Raw genomic sequence first — 15,559 nt, 5'->3', positions numbered from 1 at the left:
TAGCATGACCCTGAAGAAACCAAGAGTAATGGGGAGGTTGGACTTTGGAGGTCAAACTAAAACCTGAATAAACCACAACTCTGCCATTTATTAGCTATGTGACTTTGAGAAATGCATAAAACCTCTCTGATGCTCAATTTTATAATCTCTAAAACAGGCAAAGTAATTCCTACCTCACAGGTTACTTCTACTGATTAAATGAAATAATGTATAAAAAGTGCCACTAGTTATGCCCTGTTGTTAGGAGCACTCTCTTTAGACTCAGAGACTGTTATTTTCAAATTTTCATTCTAGGTTACGAAGTAATAACTTGTTATTAGGCTGATAAACTATAGATAAAAATGGGTCAATGGGGGGACAAAAGGGGGTCATATGTAAATTCTTTCAACAATAAAGAATTATTTTAAAAAGTAAAAAACAAAAACAAAAACACCTAATCATCAACAAAATAACTTTCCATCTTGGAGTCATAAGATAACTTTTGCCTTGGGTGGTAGGTCACTTTAACAGTCTACAAGCAATCCATCCCACTGTTTCCCTCCTATGGTTGTTCTCTGCTGACATCCAGTTTTGCTTCTGAGTATTTCCCCTGTCTCCTTTGCAATATGTTGTCAAGCATCAAACGGTCTTCCTACGTGAATTTCAATATATTTTAAGTCTAGCTTGTATGCATATTAAAGAGCAATAAGTAATAACTTTTCATGAATTGTCATAATTCTTCAATCTCCATTCATTTATTCAAGAAAGATCTTTCAACAACTATTATAACTAGTTCCTTCACATTTTCTGAATAGGGTCATATCTAAGATATTGAGTTTGCTAACTATGAGGTGTTTATAGATTCTACTGAAGAGAAACCCAGTGACCTTGATTTAATCTTGCTTTCAACTACAAAACATTCTTCTTCCATGGCTTTATATGCCTTTTCTTTTTCTATCTTGGTGAATCTGTATGCACATGTGTGTGCCTATCGACTTATTTTATGCCTTTGCTTCCAACCCCCACCTTCCAACAAAAAAGATCAGGAAAGATAGCATGTATCTATTACCTCTTTGGTGGCTTTCTTACATTATATTTGAAAAAGAATGCCATTATTTCTCATTGGATGCTTTTAGGAATATGGCTTCTGTTTAACAGTATGCCCGTCCATCTGCGAATCTGTATTCAGAGTTTAGCCTGATTTAGCTTGATAATTATCTATGAATCAGACTACATGCCCCAAACAGCAGCTGGTTTACCAACTTCTAATGCTACTGCATAGACTTGTGGGTATTCATTAAATGTTAATTAATAATGGTATACTGAGTTGAATTAACTTGTGGAGTCTGGCTGATTACTCTTTAATTTAAAATTATGAGATACACAGCATCAATCTATCAGCAGGCAGGATCTAATTTTAATTTACTTCATGTATCTAGAAAAATTGCTGGGCTTTAGGAAGTTAGAGAAGTGGATATTTGTACTAGATTTGAAAGATATTACATAAAAAATGATACAATATAAAACGTCTGACAGCTTTTTCTAGGAGCTTCTCCTTGCCTTTGTTTCCTCTCAGGTAATGCAATGAGTATTTACCCACTTATGATAGCCAAACTGTTAGATTTCATAATTTTTTATAAATTAAAAAATGTACTTCTATAATTTGGATTACACACACACACACACACACACACACACACACACACACATACCCCATTTGGTTTTAACCCATCCTTTTACCAAGTGATTTGCGTCGATGCAATTCGACATCCTCATTTAATAATAATGTTTCTATCTGATTTAGCAACCCTAAATGCATGGCTATTAAATTGTATATGCATATGTGTTTATTTGAAAAGAAATCATCCTAAAATGTGTTCATAACAGCCATTTGTTCATTAAAAAGAGAAAGTCTACTTAGTCCTTCTGACAGTGTTATCCTTTCTAACTTAATATGCAAGGGCTTGGATTAAAAAGCAGATATGGAGTAGTATTCTTTATAGGAACTTCATGTGAACAACATGTGACCTTGTGGTCCTGACTCCTTTTGTAGGTTCTTGGAATTATTTGTAAATAGAATGAGACAATTAAGTTTTCCTTCAGTGAATAATCCCCATAAGTATACAACATTCTATAACACTTCTCATCTTACATACCATTGTCCCCTAACTCCAGACATAGGTTAAGGAATTGGCAGAATGAACATAGAGACTCTTTTCAACACTGATTGAGGAAATGGCTACACTTGAGGAAATCATAGAATTAGTGTGTAATGTGTTTATATCAAGCAAATTAGGGAAATTCACAAGTATCCTTTTTAGTGGAATTAAAAATATTCCTGAAACACCAATGTTTTTGAAAGTGTTGGGGTTTTAACACATTGTACAATTGTGTGCTCGGTGAAGAAGTGCACTTTTACCGGAAGGGCTGAGTTCAAATTTCAGACCTGTAAGACAAATTTTATGTCTAACCCTCCCAAACATGCACACTAGAGCTCACAACACCCAGAAAATCATGAACTGTGAGAGTTAAAGTACAATGGACAGTGAAGTGTTCTAATTGCCAAGTTAATTTTAATTGCTTAAGAGAACAACATTCAAACTGAATCAAAGACTTTTTTAAAATTTTATATTATTAGAATAATTACTAGTTGCCATTTCTTGGTTGGGATAATTTAATTACAATCAAGCATAGTATTTTATTTTAAATTTTGGGTTTTTTTGTATATACCAAGACATTCTATAAAACTGCTGCTGTGTAAAGTTAGATAATTAACACTGTGACAAATAAAACTAATATTGTATAATAAATTGTCCCAATTAAATTAAGTTGCCAAAAATCTCCTATTGCACAAATACTAAAAATTGTGTCCAAATTAATATAAAAAAATTTAGTTTTGAAAAATGCTTTATGAATTTAACACCATTCCTTATTTTGCCCCCAGGCAGACCTGTGAAGAAACTTATTAGCTGCTCAATACTAGTTCTTTTGTTTTCAATATCTCCTAGATGTTTTACATATTTTTAACAAACTGTTAACAAACTTTTGGCAGAAATCAATTATGTTAATTGCCAGATTTTACTAAATATTCCGAAGAGCATGAGGGATTGTGAGCATAGCTTTATTAAAGAAATGTGAATGAATCTTTACACCTCATCTCTTCTACATGTTTTTCCTCTCCAGTGAATAATTCCATAAGCATATAACATTCTGTGATATTTCTCATCTTAAACACCTTTGTCCCCATGACTCTGAGAGCCATCCACTGCTTCTCTCTACATTAAAATGCCTAGAGGGGTTGTTGATATTGGCTCTTTCTGTTTTCTGTGTTAGTCTGGTCAGTCTTTCAAGGTCACCAATAATCTCCATGTTGCCTAATCCAATAATCTCTGTTTCCCTAATCTAGTAGTTGGTACTCAGTTCTCACTTTATTTAACCTCTCAACAGCATTTGACTCACCTGATCACCTTCTTCACCCAGCCTTTCTCATTTCTCTTCCTACCTTTCTGGCTGCATCTTCTCAACTTATTTTGCTGATTCCTCTTCTTCTTCTCAGTCTATAAATGTTGGAGTTCACTTTAACTTTATCTTGCTACAGTATTCCCAAGAGACCCCATCCAAGTCCATGTTTTAAAATACCATCACCTTGATGACTGTATCTGCCATCCAGACCTCACTTCTAAACTCCAACCTTTGTTTTGTTCACTGCTATATCCTGAGAAGCTAGAATAATAACTGGCACGATACAGGTGCTCAGTAAATATGTGTGGGATAAATGAATGAATGCTCTGCTTTACGTCCCAGGGTTATTGTAAAAACCAAATGAATAAATGAATATAAAAGTAATTTGTAAAATGTAAATCACCCTGCTGTGTCAACTGATATTATCACTAATCTTACAAGTTTGTACTATTCAAAAACAATAAGAGGAGTGGGATACTAGGAGATTTTTAAAATGGATTTCAGCATTCTAATCTAGATCTTCAAGAGTGGCATGTCTCCCCAAATTTAGTGTTCTATTTCACTCATCAAACTCTGGGTGTTAGGGGAAGACGTATATTGACACAGTATTTAAATACAAAAAGAAATGCTCTAATGTTTGCTCTGATTAAGTATGGTATCTTTAATGCATGAGGCCCACAAATTTGCTAGACTCCATAATCCCAACTTGAATGACATGTCCTTGCAAAACTAGTTGCAGAGTGTTAATCATTTACAATGCAAATAAGCAATTAGATAAGTTATATGATCCCTAGCTTTAAAAGTTAGTACTTTCTGGCTGGCTGGCTATGACTGATAGAATAAAACATGGATACAAGCTAATAGGATGAATGTAGCTGAAATACATGGATTCTAAAATGTATAGCCTCTGCCTATTAGAGCAAATTCTCTTACAAGGGTGGTTCTCAAACTTTATGCTTGCATCAGAATCCTATAGCAGGCATTTTAAAGAACAGATTGCTGAGTCTCACCACCAGTTTCTGACTTGGTTGGTTTGGGCTTGGGCCCAAGCATTTGTAGTTTTAACAAGTTCTCAGATGCTTCCTATCTTCCTAGACATGTAGACTAGAGTTGCATCACACTTTGAGAAACACTGCAATAGGGGGTTTACTGGCATAGTCATGGGAAGTATAAATTTCAATATATCAAAAAATAACCCCAAATTTTCTGATATTTCTCATTATTTAAGTCATCATTTGTAGTAAGGTACCTCCTCATAGAAAAAATGCTTTTGATTTTTTATTTGTCCAAGTCAGCAAATTCTGCCTTGTTTCTTTGACTATGGATGGTATTCCATTTATTACAAGTTGTAAATTATTGCATTGGGACTTGCTTTCCCTTGGGACACCAGTCTGTATCATCTTTGTTGGACTAAACTGATCTGACTCTACAGGTAACTTATTCTACCTGTCTGACTTCTATAGCAATCAGATAAAATTTTGAATTCATTGATCTCCCAAACTAAGCCAAGATCAATTAGAAGAGGACTTAAATTCTAGATACCTTTGCTCTGCCAAGAAAATATTTTTCTTTTATTTCTTGGGAATTTTAATCAGAATTTAATAAAATGCTGTACAGGAAGTGACTAGATTCTGAGTCTCTGACATAAGTGAAAATCAAAATATATTGTAGTACTTAAATTGAGATCTTATTGATGGCCCAGTGCAATATGGAAAACAAATACCTAAAATGAAATAAATTATATCATCTTTATAGTAATTGTGCTCTGCCAAATAGTTTTTTGAAAGAATAAGTCCAAGAAATGTGAAAAATTAGTGGAAATATAAACTACTAGAGGCCTGGTGCATGAAAATTCATGCACTCATGTGGGGGGGGGGGTCCTTCAGCCCAGCCTGCACCCTCTTGCAGTCCAGGAGCCCTCAGGGGATGTCCACCTGCTGGCTTAGGCCTGCTCCCCAGGGAATCGGGCCTAAGCTGGCAGTCAGACATCCCTCTGGCAGCCCGGGAGCCCTGCAGGGAGCGGGCCTCAGCTGTTAGTCGGACATCCTTAGCATGGCCACCACCGCTGTGCTGGCCAGCCATGAGCCAGCTTCTGGCTGAGCAGCGCTCCCCCTGTGGGAGCTCACTGACCACTAAGGGGCAGCTCCTGCATTGAGCATCTGGCCCCAGGTGGTCAGCGTGCATCCTAGCAAATAGTCGTTCCCAGTCTTTCTGCCGTTAGGGCCAATTTGCATATTACCCTTTTATTTTACAGGATTCTATCAAGGTCTTAAAGATTTTGTTAATCATTTATAAGTAAGTATATCACAATTATGCTTTTAAAAACATGACCAATATGAAAATCAATATTTACTTTAAAAATAAATAATAATTATTTTCCTATAAAAGGGTTTTTCTTTACAAATATATTCAGAATATTTGCCCAAAGGTAAGCTATCTTCCTGCATTTTAAAGACTTCAAATGACAAATATTTACTATATTAAAAATGTAGGGGGTAACATTATTATGCATGTCAATAATAATCTGAGCAGAGCATCCTATGTTCCAAGTACTATTCAACGTATTTTGTGGTCATTTTTCATTCAATTAATTCACAATAAAGCTATGAGACAGGTGTTGTTGTTACTCTCAATTAAAGATGAGGGATCTCACAGCTAGTCAATGACTAATTTGAACTTGAAGAATCTGGTTTCATTGTTCCAATTTAGTAATTTTTCAGTATTTCTTTATAAGCATGTATATATTTTTCTAATTTGATCCAGGAAGCACTTTTGCTCACATCTTTGGATTTTATTATAGTCAAGTTTGAGGTAAGGCAATCAGAAATAACTAGTATAGTATAGAATTTTTAGTTCAGTGCTTTCTCTGTCTGTAGACAACTAGATAGATTTCCAAAAACAAAATTATTTCTAAATTTAATTATTAGAAATCTATCATAATTAATAAGTGCTCATAAATCTATAACTGGTTAACAAGTGTGCATTTATATATATGTATAAATGTAACATTTATATCGCTATTTTCACCTTCAACATAAGTTAGCTATATATTATAGTATGATTTCTTCTTACAAAGAGATTATGAACTACTATGGGGTTATAAGAAATCTGTAAAACAGTATTATAAAGTACGCATGAAATTAAAATGTAGCATTAATTTTATTATAATGCAAAATAATATTTAGTAATCGGTTTAGTGTGCGGTACTGACTACAAAATACAAACAGAACAATTATTAATGCCACTGGGCTCTTAATTCTCATATTCTAGTTTAGGGATTTTAAAATATTCAAAAATCTAATTTTAAAGTAATGCAAGTTTTCTGCATTGGATTATGGATTATAACTGGATTATACTGAAATTTTGCCCTTCTGATATTTTTGAAATTAACCTTTGAGGAAGACATACTTGGAAAAATTTTAATTAGGAAAACACACCAACATTCTTAATTTTCAAATAACAATATCTCTATAATACCCAAAACAATATGAAAAATTAAATATGATATTGAATGTGACACCCATTTTTTCTCTGCCCTTATTTTATAACTTATGTGCTGTTTTATTATTTTGATTGTTATTATTTAGTAAGAAGTGATACTATCCATAGAAGCTTATAATTTCATGTAACTGATTGTTTTCCAAGTATCAGTTTACATAAAAGGAAAGTTGTATTTTTCCATCTCAGTCATTTTCCGCTGATATGCTTCAGAATTTACTTTATATCTTGCAATTTATCATTAGAGTTCTACTACCAATAAAAACCTAAACTAAGTTTTGAGAAAAGTAATGCTTAAATTAAAAAACAAAGACTTTGCAGTTGTATGAGTGAAATTTAATAACCCAACTTAGAACATTAAAATATTTTTCTCTTAACTATAATAAAACTGAGAGTATAATAGGTCTGGTTTAACCTGATTTGTACCTGGGAATGAGGAAACAGTTCACCCTTGAAATTATTAACAGTATGAGAGGTATTCGCTGAAAGGTCCTCAGGTCTGTTCATGAACTGTTTGGAAATGAACCCAAATGCTTATGACCACAGTTTCCCTGGAGCAAGTTGTTTTAAAATTCAAATACAAACAAGTAATTCTCTGTATCTCTTTAAAGGTTTGTTTACTCGAGATGACACACATATAAATACATCACTTCTAAGTAATTGGCTTTTTAGTTCATAATTTTGACAATTTACAGTAATTATTTTCATTGGAAAAAAAAGAACAAACCTGTTTTGGTGACTATTTTTTTGAAAATTTCCACACAATAAATTCAGTAAAATATTTATTTAGATATTTTTTAAGAAAGATAATGCACATAATAGTAGCAGCCCCCTTTGTACTGAGGAGGTCCCAGTTACCTGGTGTCTTCTGCACTTTGAGCAACACTGGTCTCTTGTCCCAAACCTTCCCTTGGGGAAATGCTCTGGGTCAGCATGGGGGAGAGAGGGAGAAGGTTAAAGGAAAATTAGTGAGAGTTCACAGTGAGCCAGATTAGGCAACACTCAGTGAGGGTAATGATAATTATCTTCAGCTCATGTTGGCTTTTTTTATTAGTGCTTTCTTGACTATATGATTCCTATCATTTGTTCTTTTCAATAATTTTTTATGATAATAAAATAATATATGGTAGAACATCTGAAAAAACACCTGTATTATGTAACAACAAATGGGTAAATATCTGGAAAATGTAGAAAAGAACAAAAGAAGAGAAAAAAATTTTTAGAGATAACCATTGTTAACCATTGTTAACATTATTGTATTTTAATCTAGTATCTTATTTATCTGCTGTCTACTTATATGGAAATTGAGATAATATATATAAACTTTGTATACTTCCTTTTGTGTAATAAAAACTCATATTAACAAATATTCTTTAAAACCCTAATTTAGTGACTGCATCATAAGGAATATTATTCATACTCCTATAAACAATGAGTATGTATATGTTGGAAAACCATTTCCAATACTTCTCTTAAAAATTTGAAAAAGTCTTTGCATCCATTGTCTCAGTTGGTTGGAGCATTGTCCCATGCACCAAATGGTTACAGGTTTGATTCCTGGTGAAGGTATATACCTAGGGTTTAGGTTCGATGTTTCTCACATCGATGTTTCTCTCTCTTTCCCCTTTCTTCTCTCTCTAAAAATCAATTAAAACATATCCATGGGTGAGGAGTAAAACAAATAATAATAATAAATTATTTGCAAAGTTGTTTATCAAAAACTATTTTTAAAATATTATTTTGTAATTATTCATATAATTAATGGATATTTGTATTCCTGTTTTTAATTAACTGTGCTTTTATTTTAATGTAATTTTCTTTAGCCTGACTTTTAATATTAGATTAAACTTTTTCTTAGTCTATTAAATTCATGAAACTTTTCTTAATCTTATTTAAATTTTTGCAAAATCAAACCTGTCAATTATTTTATTTCAGAAAATATGTTTCCTTTCTGAGAAAGAAAATTTTATATCTAATCCAAATATACAGAAGATCCCAATGAAATGTACAAATCCTTTCAATTACATACATAAACAAGTAAAATTAAATGGTGTAACCTACTTAGTTAACTTCAAATCACAAATGCTTGAAGTATTAATATTATCACCAAAGCATTGCTTCCAATCTGAGTTAATATCTAAAAGTTGTATATAATTTACCAATACATTGTGTCCTTTAAAATGTGTATAATCCACTTTCATAGAAAGCAGTATTAAAAATAAAAATAAAACTACATAGGAATTTATGTTGAAGCAGAATTTAAGAATGGGGAGTGTATAATGGCTATAATATAGACATAAACACACAGGTACATACATGTATGTGGATTGAAGATGACAATGACACTCCCTCCAGGGATAAATCTCAAAGCTGCTTTTTAAAACTTTACCTTTGGAAAGAATTTGAGATTCACAATGGTTAAATGGATCATTAATCCCCATAAAGGATTAACCAAGAGTAAAACTTGATTCACATGGTTGGAAGTCAATATTGAGTTTATTCATTTATTTAACCATGTATTCAATAAGTTGTTCTTGAGCCCCTTCCATTGTGAGGTGCAGTACCAGAAGCAGGCCTTTAGAACTGAAGGGTTGTGAGTTAGAACAGATAGCATCACCAGTTAGAAATCACATATTTTTAGTACAGAATATCTAGTTTATATCTATATAAATGTCGCCAGTTGTTTTCATCGCATTCTTACCAATGAGTCTGCATTCTCACTGAGACTTGTAGAAAAAGTCTTTCTCAGTCTTTCCCCCTCTCTTGCTAATACGCTCAGGCTCGAAGCTCTATATCCATGAGTGAAATTCACAGATGGGCTGTCATATCTGTGATTGGCAGTCTAAATGAGCTTTAGGGTGAGACACACAGCACCACCCGCAGAGACAGAGAATCACATGAAAAGTCAGGGGATAATGGCCAGTTGTGCTCATCATTCTCCTTTTCTCTCTGCTTTCAGGCAGAAACACTGCAGCCGCTGTCACTCACTCTCATTACCAGGGCTGCTTCTGCCTGGGCCGGGAGTGACACAGCAGGATATTGCTGTCCAAATTGAATTGCCAACCATCCTTCTGGCAAAGAGAATAATTAAAATATTCTCACTTCAAATGGTAATTTTTTTTTGGCCCAGTGCTGTCGTGTAAGTGGATCAGAATGCAAACTAAATCTATAGTTCTGTGCCATGCTAAATGAAGCACCTTTTTTTGTCATTCAGTTTTTTCTGCCGCTTTCTATGGCATACAACCATGAATATGCATACTAATGTATGTCATAGTTACATACATATACAGGACACAATTTATGTGTATTGTTATGTATCAAAGAGAGGTAGCCTTTTAAAAATCCCTCTATATGTGTACTATTGACAAATTGTTCTCAAGCACTTACTTACTAGACATAATATCTCTCAGTTCAAATTAAGTGTAATATGTCCTTTTAGCATTTTTAGGGATAAGAGACAGTAAAATGAGACCGAATTAATATTTACAGAATTTCTCTTTTAGCTTAACATAGTGCTGGTATTTTTACTTTATTGCATTTAATTCTCATGAAAGTTTATTATATAGGGATTATTATTTCTAAATAGAGAGTTTCCAGAAATTATATAATTTCCCAGAAGGCAAACAGCTAATATAAGATAGAATTACAATTTCAGCAGGGTTTTCTTTCTTTTTTAAAAATTTTTTACTGTGTATTGATTTGAGAGAGAGAGAGGAATAAAGAGAGAGAGATCGACTTGTTGTTCCACTTATTTATGCTTTCATTAGTTGATTCTTGTGTGGGCCCTGATTGGGGATTGAACCCACAACCTTGGTGTATGGGGATGATATTCTAACCAACTGAGCTACTAGGCCAGGGCTTAGGAGGTTTTTATTTTTTTAATTCCTGAACCTATGCCTTTTCGGATAAAAGTTGTTTAAAGTGATGGTTGACCTAGCATACACCTGAAGGTGTAAGAGTGTCATTGTTTCCCTAATAGTGAGATGTTCTTTAAAATATGAGATGGCCAGTTTTGTTTATTCCAGAGATCTGTAGATATTAGGAAACCTATTTGATATGTCCCTTGGTCCCTCCCCCATTTCCACCCAGTAGTATTAAAATGTAAAATACCAATGTAGTTGTTTCTTTGGTTGGCTTAAGGTTATTTCACTTCTCTAACCTTTCACTTGTTCTATAAATTTGAAGCAGTGCTAAAATAGTTGTATTTCTCAACCTAGGGCATTTGTATAAAATTCAGAGGTCACAAGCGCAAATGCCTGTCGCTTTCAGAGCTATGTGGGCAATAGACTGGATGTGAAAGAAAAGGCAGTGTTGTAAATTGGAGTCTGCAAGCTCCTCATAAAGGAATAGAGATGCATCTTAATACAAACAAACAGCAGCAGTCTTAACAAAACAAAGCACTTGGACACGAATTGATTCAACTCCAGGCTGCACATTTTGCAACACTCAGTGAAAATTAAATGTTGATCAATCCACCAACCTTTTGCATGGAGGCACCACTGGGGTTTCCTACATCTCACTCTTCAGTGTGAGGCCCATAGGGGTGGGGGCACTGATTTGGCCTTGTGACTGGCCAGCATTGTATCTTCTCTCCTCTTTGCCCTCCTGGAGGTATGATCTCGGGGGAAGGCTTTCCTGCCAGGACAGAGTGATAGAGGGGGACCTCGGTGTCAAAAGTTTTTCATGTGGCTCTTTTGCTTTCCTAGAACTCCCCAGCTCACCCATGAGGTGTTGGTGGCCTCGCTGTGCATGCACTTTCTTCAGACAAAATCCCAGGCTCTGCAGATCACGTTTCCATCTTTCATTTTGCTTTTGCTGTTTCTCCCTATTCAGCAGTGCAGTGTGCATAGACTGGCTTATGAGTTAAGGCAGGCCTATGGGTTGTTGCTAGGACAAAAAGGCAGGCTTTGTTTGGAGAATGGCATTTATTTTCCAGCTTTCCCCTGGAAACGTAAGAGTCTTTCCTTTTTAAGCAGGTTTTTTTTTTCCCCATGTTGAAATCATGGTAAATATTTCCAATTCATTGGGTAGAACATAGTGCTGGCTGCCTTAGGCACAGTCTGTGTGTCAGGAACTCCCTAGGCGGCTGCTGATGGGGAATCTTTGGCTGAGCATACTCTCATGTGTGACTGTCTTCTTACAGGAGGCGATCGAGAACGGATGACAGCAAATCATGAGAGCTACCTCCTCATGGCGGGCACCCAGCATGATATGGAAGACTGGGTGAAGTCCATCCGCCGCGTCATATGGGGCCCTTTTGGAGGAGGTGAGTATATTTTTAAGTCATGGAAAAATGGAGAAGTAGACCAAACCTGTTCATCCTTTCCTCCAGCTAATATGAGTATTATCTCCTATTTTCAAAAGGATAAATGTTAAAATAAATAGTAAACTATTCTGTTATGGCTAAACCCATATCTAAGTAACTACTGGAAGTTTCATTGAGGCAATATCATTAATAATCAACCTTCCATGAATATCTTGAATTACAAAGAGGGATTATATTTTTATATTCACTAACAATAAATAGTTATGAGACTGATACCATCAAAGTAGATTAGTTAAGAACATGTAGATATGAGGCAAAAAAAAAAAAAAATGACTAGTAGCTTTAGAAGAGATCCCAAACCTCCAGATGTTCAATAACATAACAAAGAAATCGCAAAGCTTTGAATGAAAATCTGATGAATATGGGGATAAAAAAAAATGCTTTGTAATCAGGGAAGTATTTGTGGATTTGATAATAACTTTGTAAAAAAATTTTAGTTAATACAGGGTTGAGAGTTTACCATATGAAGAATAAATAAAATGGTGCTATTAATAGAACTAAAAGGAGGAAGAAAGGGTGACAGAAATGATCTTCGTCTGTCAAGGAATATAAAATAGAATAATATGGACAGAAAAATTATTTAAACATTCAGTAAATGGAACCAATAAAATAAGAACCCCAAAATATTCATCTATAACCGACACGTGTTTCCAAGAATGTACAGACTAATTATTTTATATTGCTGTAGTTTAAACAAATTGTATTAAGTAATTCATATTTAGTAAAACCATTACAGTTTCCATATTTGTTTTATATTCCCTCACGTATTGTCAGCACCCTGCATTCAGAAGTGATTTTTTTCCCCTTAACATATCAGAGGCTCCTTAGGCTGACTAACCACTTTACATTTTAGAAAAATTTCAAAAGCTTCATTTAAAAATTAAAAAGTTAGGTTCAGGTTAAACTAGTAAAGATTCATTGAAGACATATTGATATTTTGCCAGATTGGTAATACGTATCTGCCAATTGTTTGTTCTTTAGCACTATCTTCTGTTGGGGAGAACCTGGTTCCTAACCAGGATGACCCTTCACCCCAGTTTGCCTGGCAACAGCCTGGTTTACAACTGTTGTCTCAGGCTAATGATTGATAGTATTACCTCTCACTCTCACAGTGTCTCAGTTTGGGTGACAACTTATATGGCCACCCTATTCATATACTAAAATGTCTGGTGAGCGAAGCCACTATGAAAAACATTCAAAAAGGAGTATGGGGCTGAGATCCCTACCCCAGTGCCTTATCAGAGAATCTTCACATGACTATCCATGTGAAATCCATACTTCACTACTGGCGGTTTGCTGGTACCTCCAGGGCTATGGGTTTGTGGGGAGCCTGAGGATGTGTCTACCTTCAAAACAGGAGACCCTCTGTTATGAGATTTCTGAGTGTCTTAGTTCAGGAGAATCCTTCATATCTGCTGAAGGAGGTATTTTTGTTGAGGTGAGGGATTATTTCCATCAATTGTGCTGTTTTCTCCCTTTCCTCCTCTTCTGTCTGTCCTTTTCTCAAGAAAAATGAATGCGATTCAGCAAGCTTCGCCAAATCAGTGACCATAAGCGGTCCTATCAGCCCAAGAGTATCAGAAATGATCTCAATGGGACTGGGCAAAAGCTATAAATGAATCTTCAAATTTATGAACCTGGAAGGTATATTCTAGTAGATGATTGGCTTATATACTTTATTCTATGAATGCTTGATTCAAGTTTACTTTTCAAGAGAGATATTTTGGCATAGAGTACTTATCACAGAAACGATGCATCAAAAAAAATAAATCTTCTGCCCTCTTTGTTTAATTGAAGAGTATCATGAGATTGCAAAGCAAACTTTTAAAGCACTCATTCAATTTGCAAGAAATCCTTTGTGATTTATCTAAACATAGGAATTATCTAAACTTAAGACAGAGTATAGAACTGAACTAAATATTGACAGTGATAGAAGATTCCAACTGCCACCCATATTCATTGGTCTCAAATGTTTGCATCAGTATCATCCCCCTGTGCTCATTGACTGAATTATACAGAAATATTATAAATTTGAGTTTCAAATAATACATTTATATAACTGAAAATCCACTTATTTTACATATTAGGGCTTCACTTAACATTTAATTGAAAATAAGTTTCCCACTCAGTAAGAATATTTTAGAACCACTGTTTTAGTTCAACCCCACATTTTATGGCTTAGGTCATTAAGACCTAGGGTAGAGGACTAACTTGATAAGTGGCATTCTGGGAGTAACAGAACCAGGAAGAAAACCCAGGTCTCCTGACTTGTGAGCTTCCTCCTGCTTTTAATCCCAATAGTTTGATCTCTTACTTCTACTGTGGGAGAAAAAAAAACAAAAACAACCCAACAACAAAAACACAATTACAAGTCCATGCCTCATTGATAGTATATTCTTCATTATATTAAAAGCAAAAGTTTTTTTTTTAAGTGTGATGATTCGAATGAATAGAGTTTTTCAAAAATACCTGAATTGACACCATCATGAAAATGAAAAAAGCCCTAGCCGGTTTGGATCAGTAGAGTGTCAACCTGCAGATTGAAGAGTCCCAGGTTTGATTCCAGTCAAGAGCACATGCCCAGGTTGTGGGCTCGATCCCCAGTAAGGGGTGTGCAGGAGGCAGCAGATTAATGATTCTCTCTCATCATTGATGTTTCTCTCTTTCCCTCCCTCTCTGAAATCAATAAAAATATATTTTTTTAAAAATAAAATGAAAAAGAACCCATAGAATGGGAGTGTTTGCAAATTATACATTGTATCCAAAATATATAATGAACATTTATAACTCAATAATAAAGACAAATCAAGTTTTGGACCTAATTTGACTCAATTAAAAATGGACAAAGAATCTAAATAAACATTTCTCCAAGAAAAATATACGAATGATCAATAAGCACATGAAAAGATGCTCAATCCAAAGGTGGTATGCAGTTATTAATCATCAGAGAACTGCAAGTCTAAACCACCATGGTATACCACTTCACACCCACTATGATTGCTAGAATCCAAAAGTCTGATAATAAGTATTGGCAAGGATGTGTAGAAATCAAAACCCTCCTACATTGCTGATGGACCTGTAAAATCATGCAGCTGCTTTGAAAAAGTCTATCAAGTCCTCAAATGATTCAACATAGTTACAATAGGACCCAACATTTTATTTCTCTCAGGAGAAATGAAAACATATGTCCTTCAGAAACCTGTACATGAATAGTTAGAGCAGCATTATTCCTAATAGCCAAAAGTGAAAACACTCAAATGTTCATCAATGGACAATAGACAATCAAAATGTACT

General features: G+C 34.6%; 1 protein-coding gene across 7 annotated transcripts in view; it reads left to right on the top strand.

Annotated features, from left to right (window-relative positions):
• The window catches only part of ARHGAP24 (Rho GTPase activating protein 24), a 554,910-nt gene that overhangs the window by 478,237 nt on the left and 61,114 nt on the right, over nucleotides 1-15,559 (top strand). For all 7 annotated transcript variants that reach the window (XM_070393355.1, XM_070393371.1, XM_070393389.1 and 4 more), the window contains one exon: nucleotides 12,083-12,205. In XM_070393355.1, the coding sequence (XP_070249456.1) occupies nucleotides 12,083-12,205 (123 nt within the window). The remainder of the gene's footprint in view (nucleotides 1-12,082; nucleotides 12,206-15,559) is intronic.

This window comes from Myotis yumanensis, unplaced genomic scaffold (assembly GCF_028538775.1).
Source record: "Myotis yumanensis isolate MYYU_CA2020_CCGP unplaced genomic scaffold, mMyoYum1.0.hap1 SCAF_1, whole genome shotgun sequence".
Classification (NCBI taxonomy): domain Eukaryota; kingdom Metazoa; phylum Chordata; class Mammalia; order Chiroptera; family Vespertilionidae; genus Myotis; species Myotis yumanensis.
This window is presented reverse-complemented; position numbering and strand designations above follow the sequence as displayed.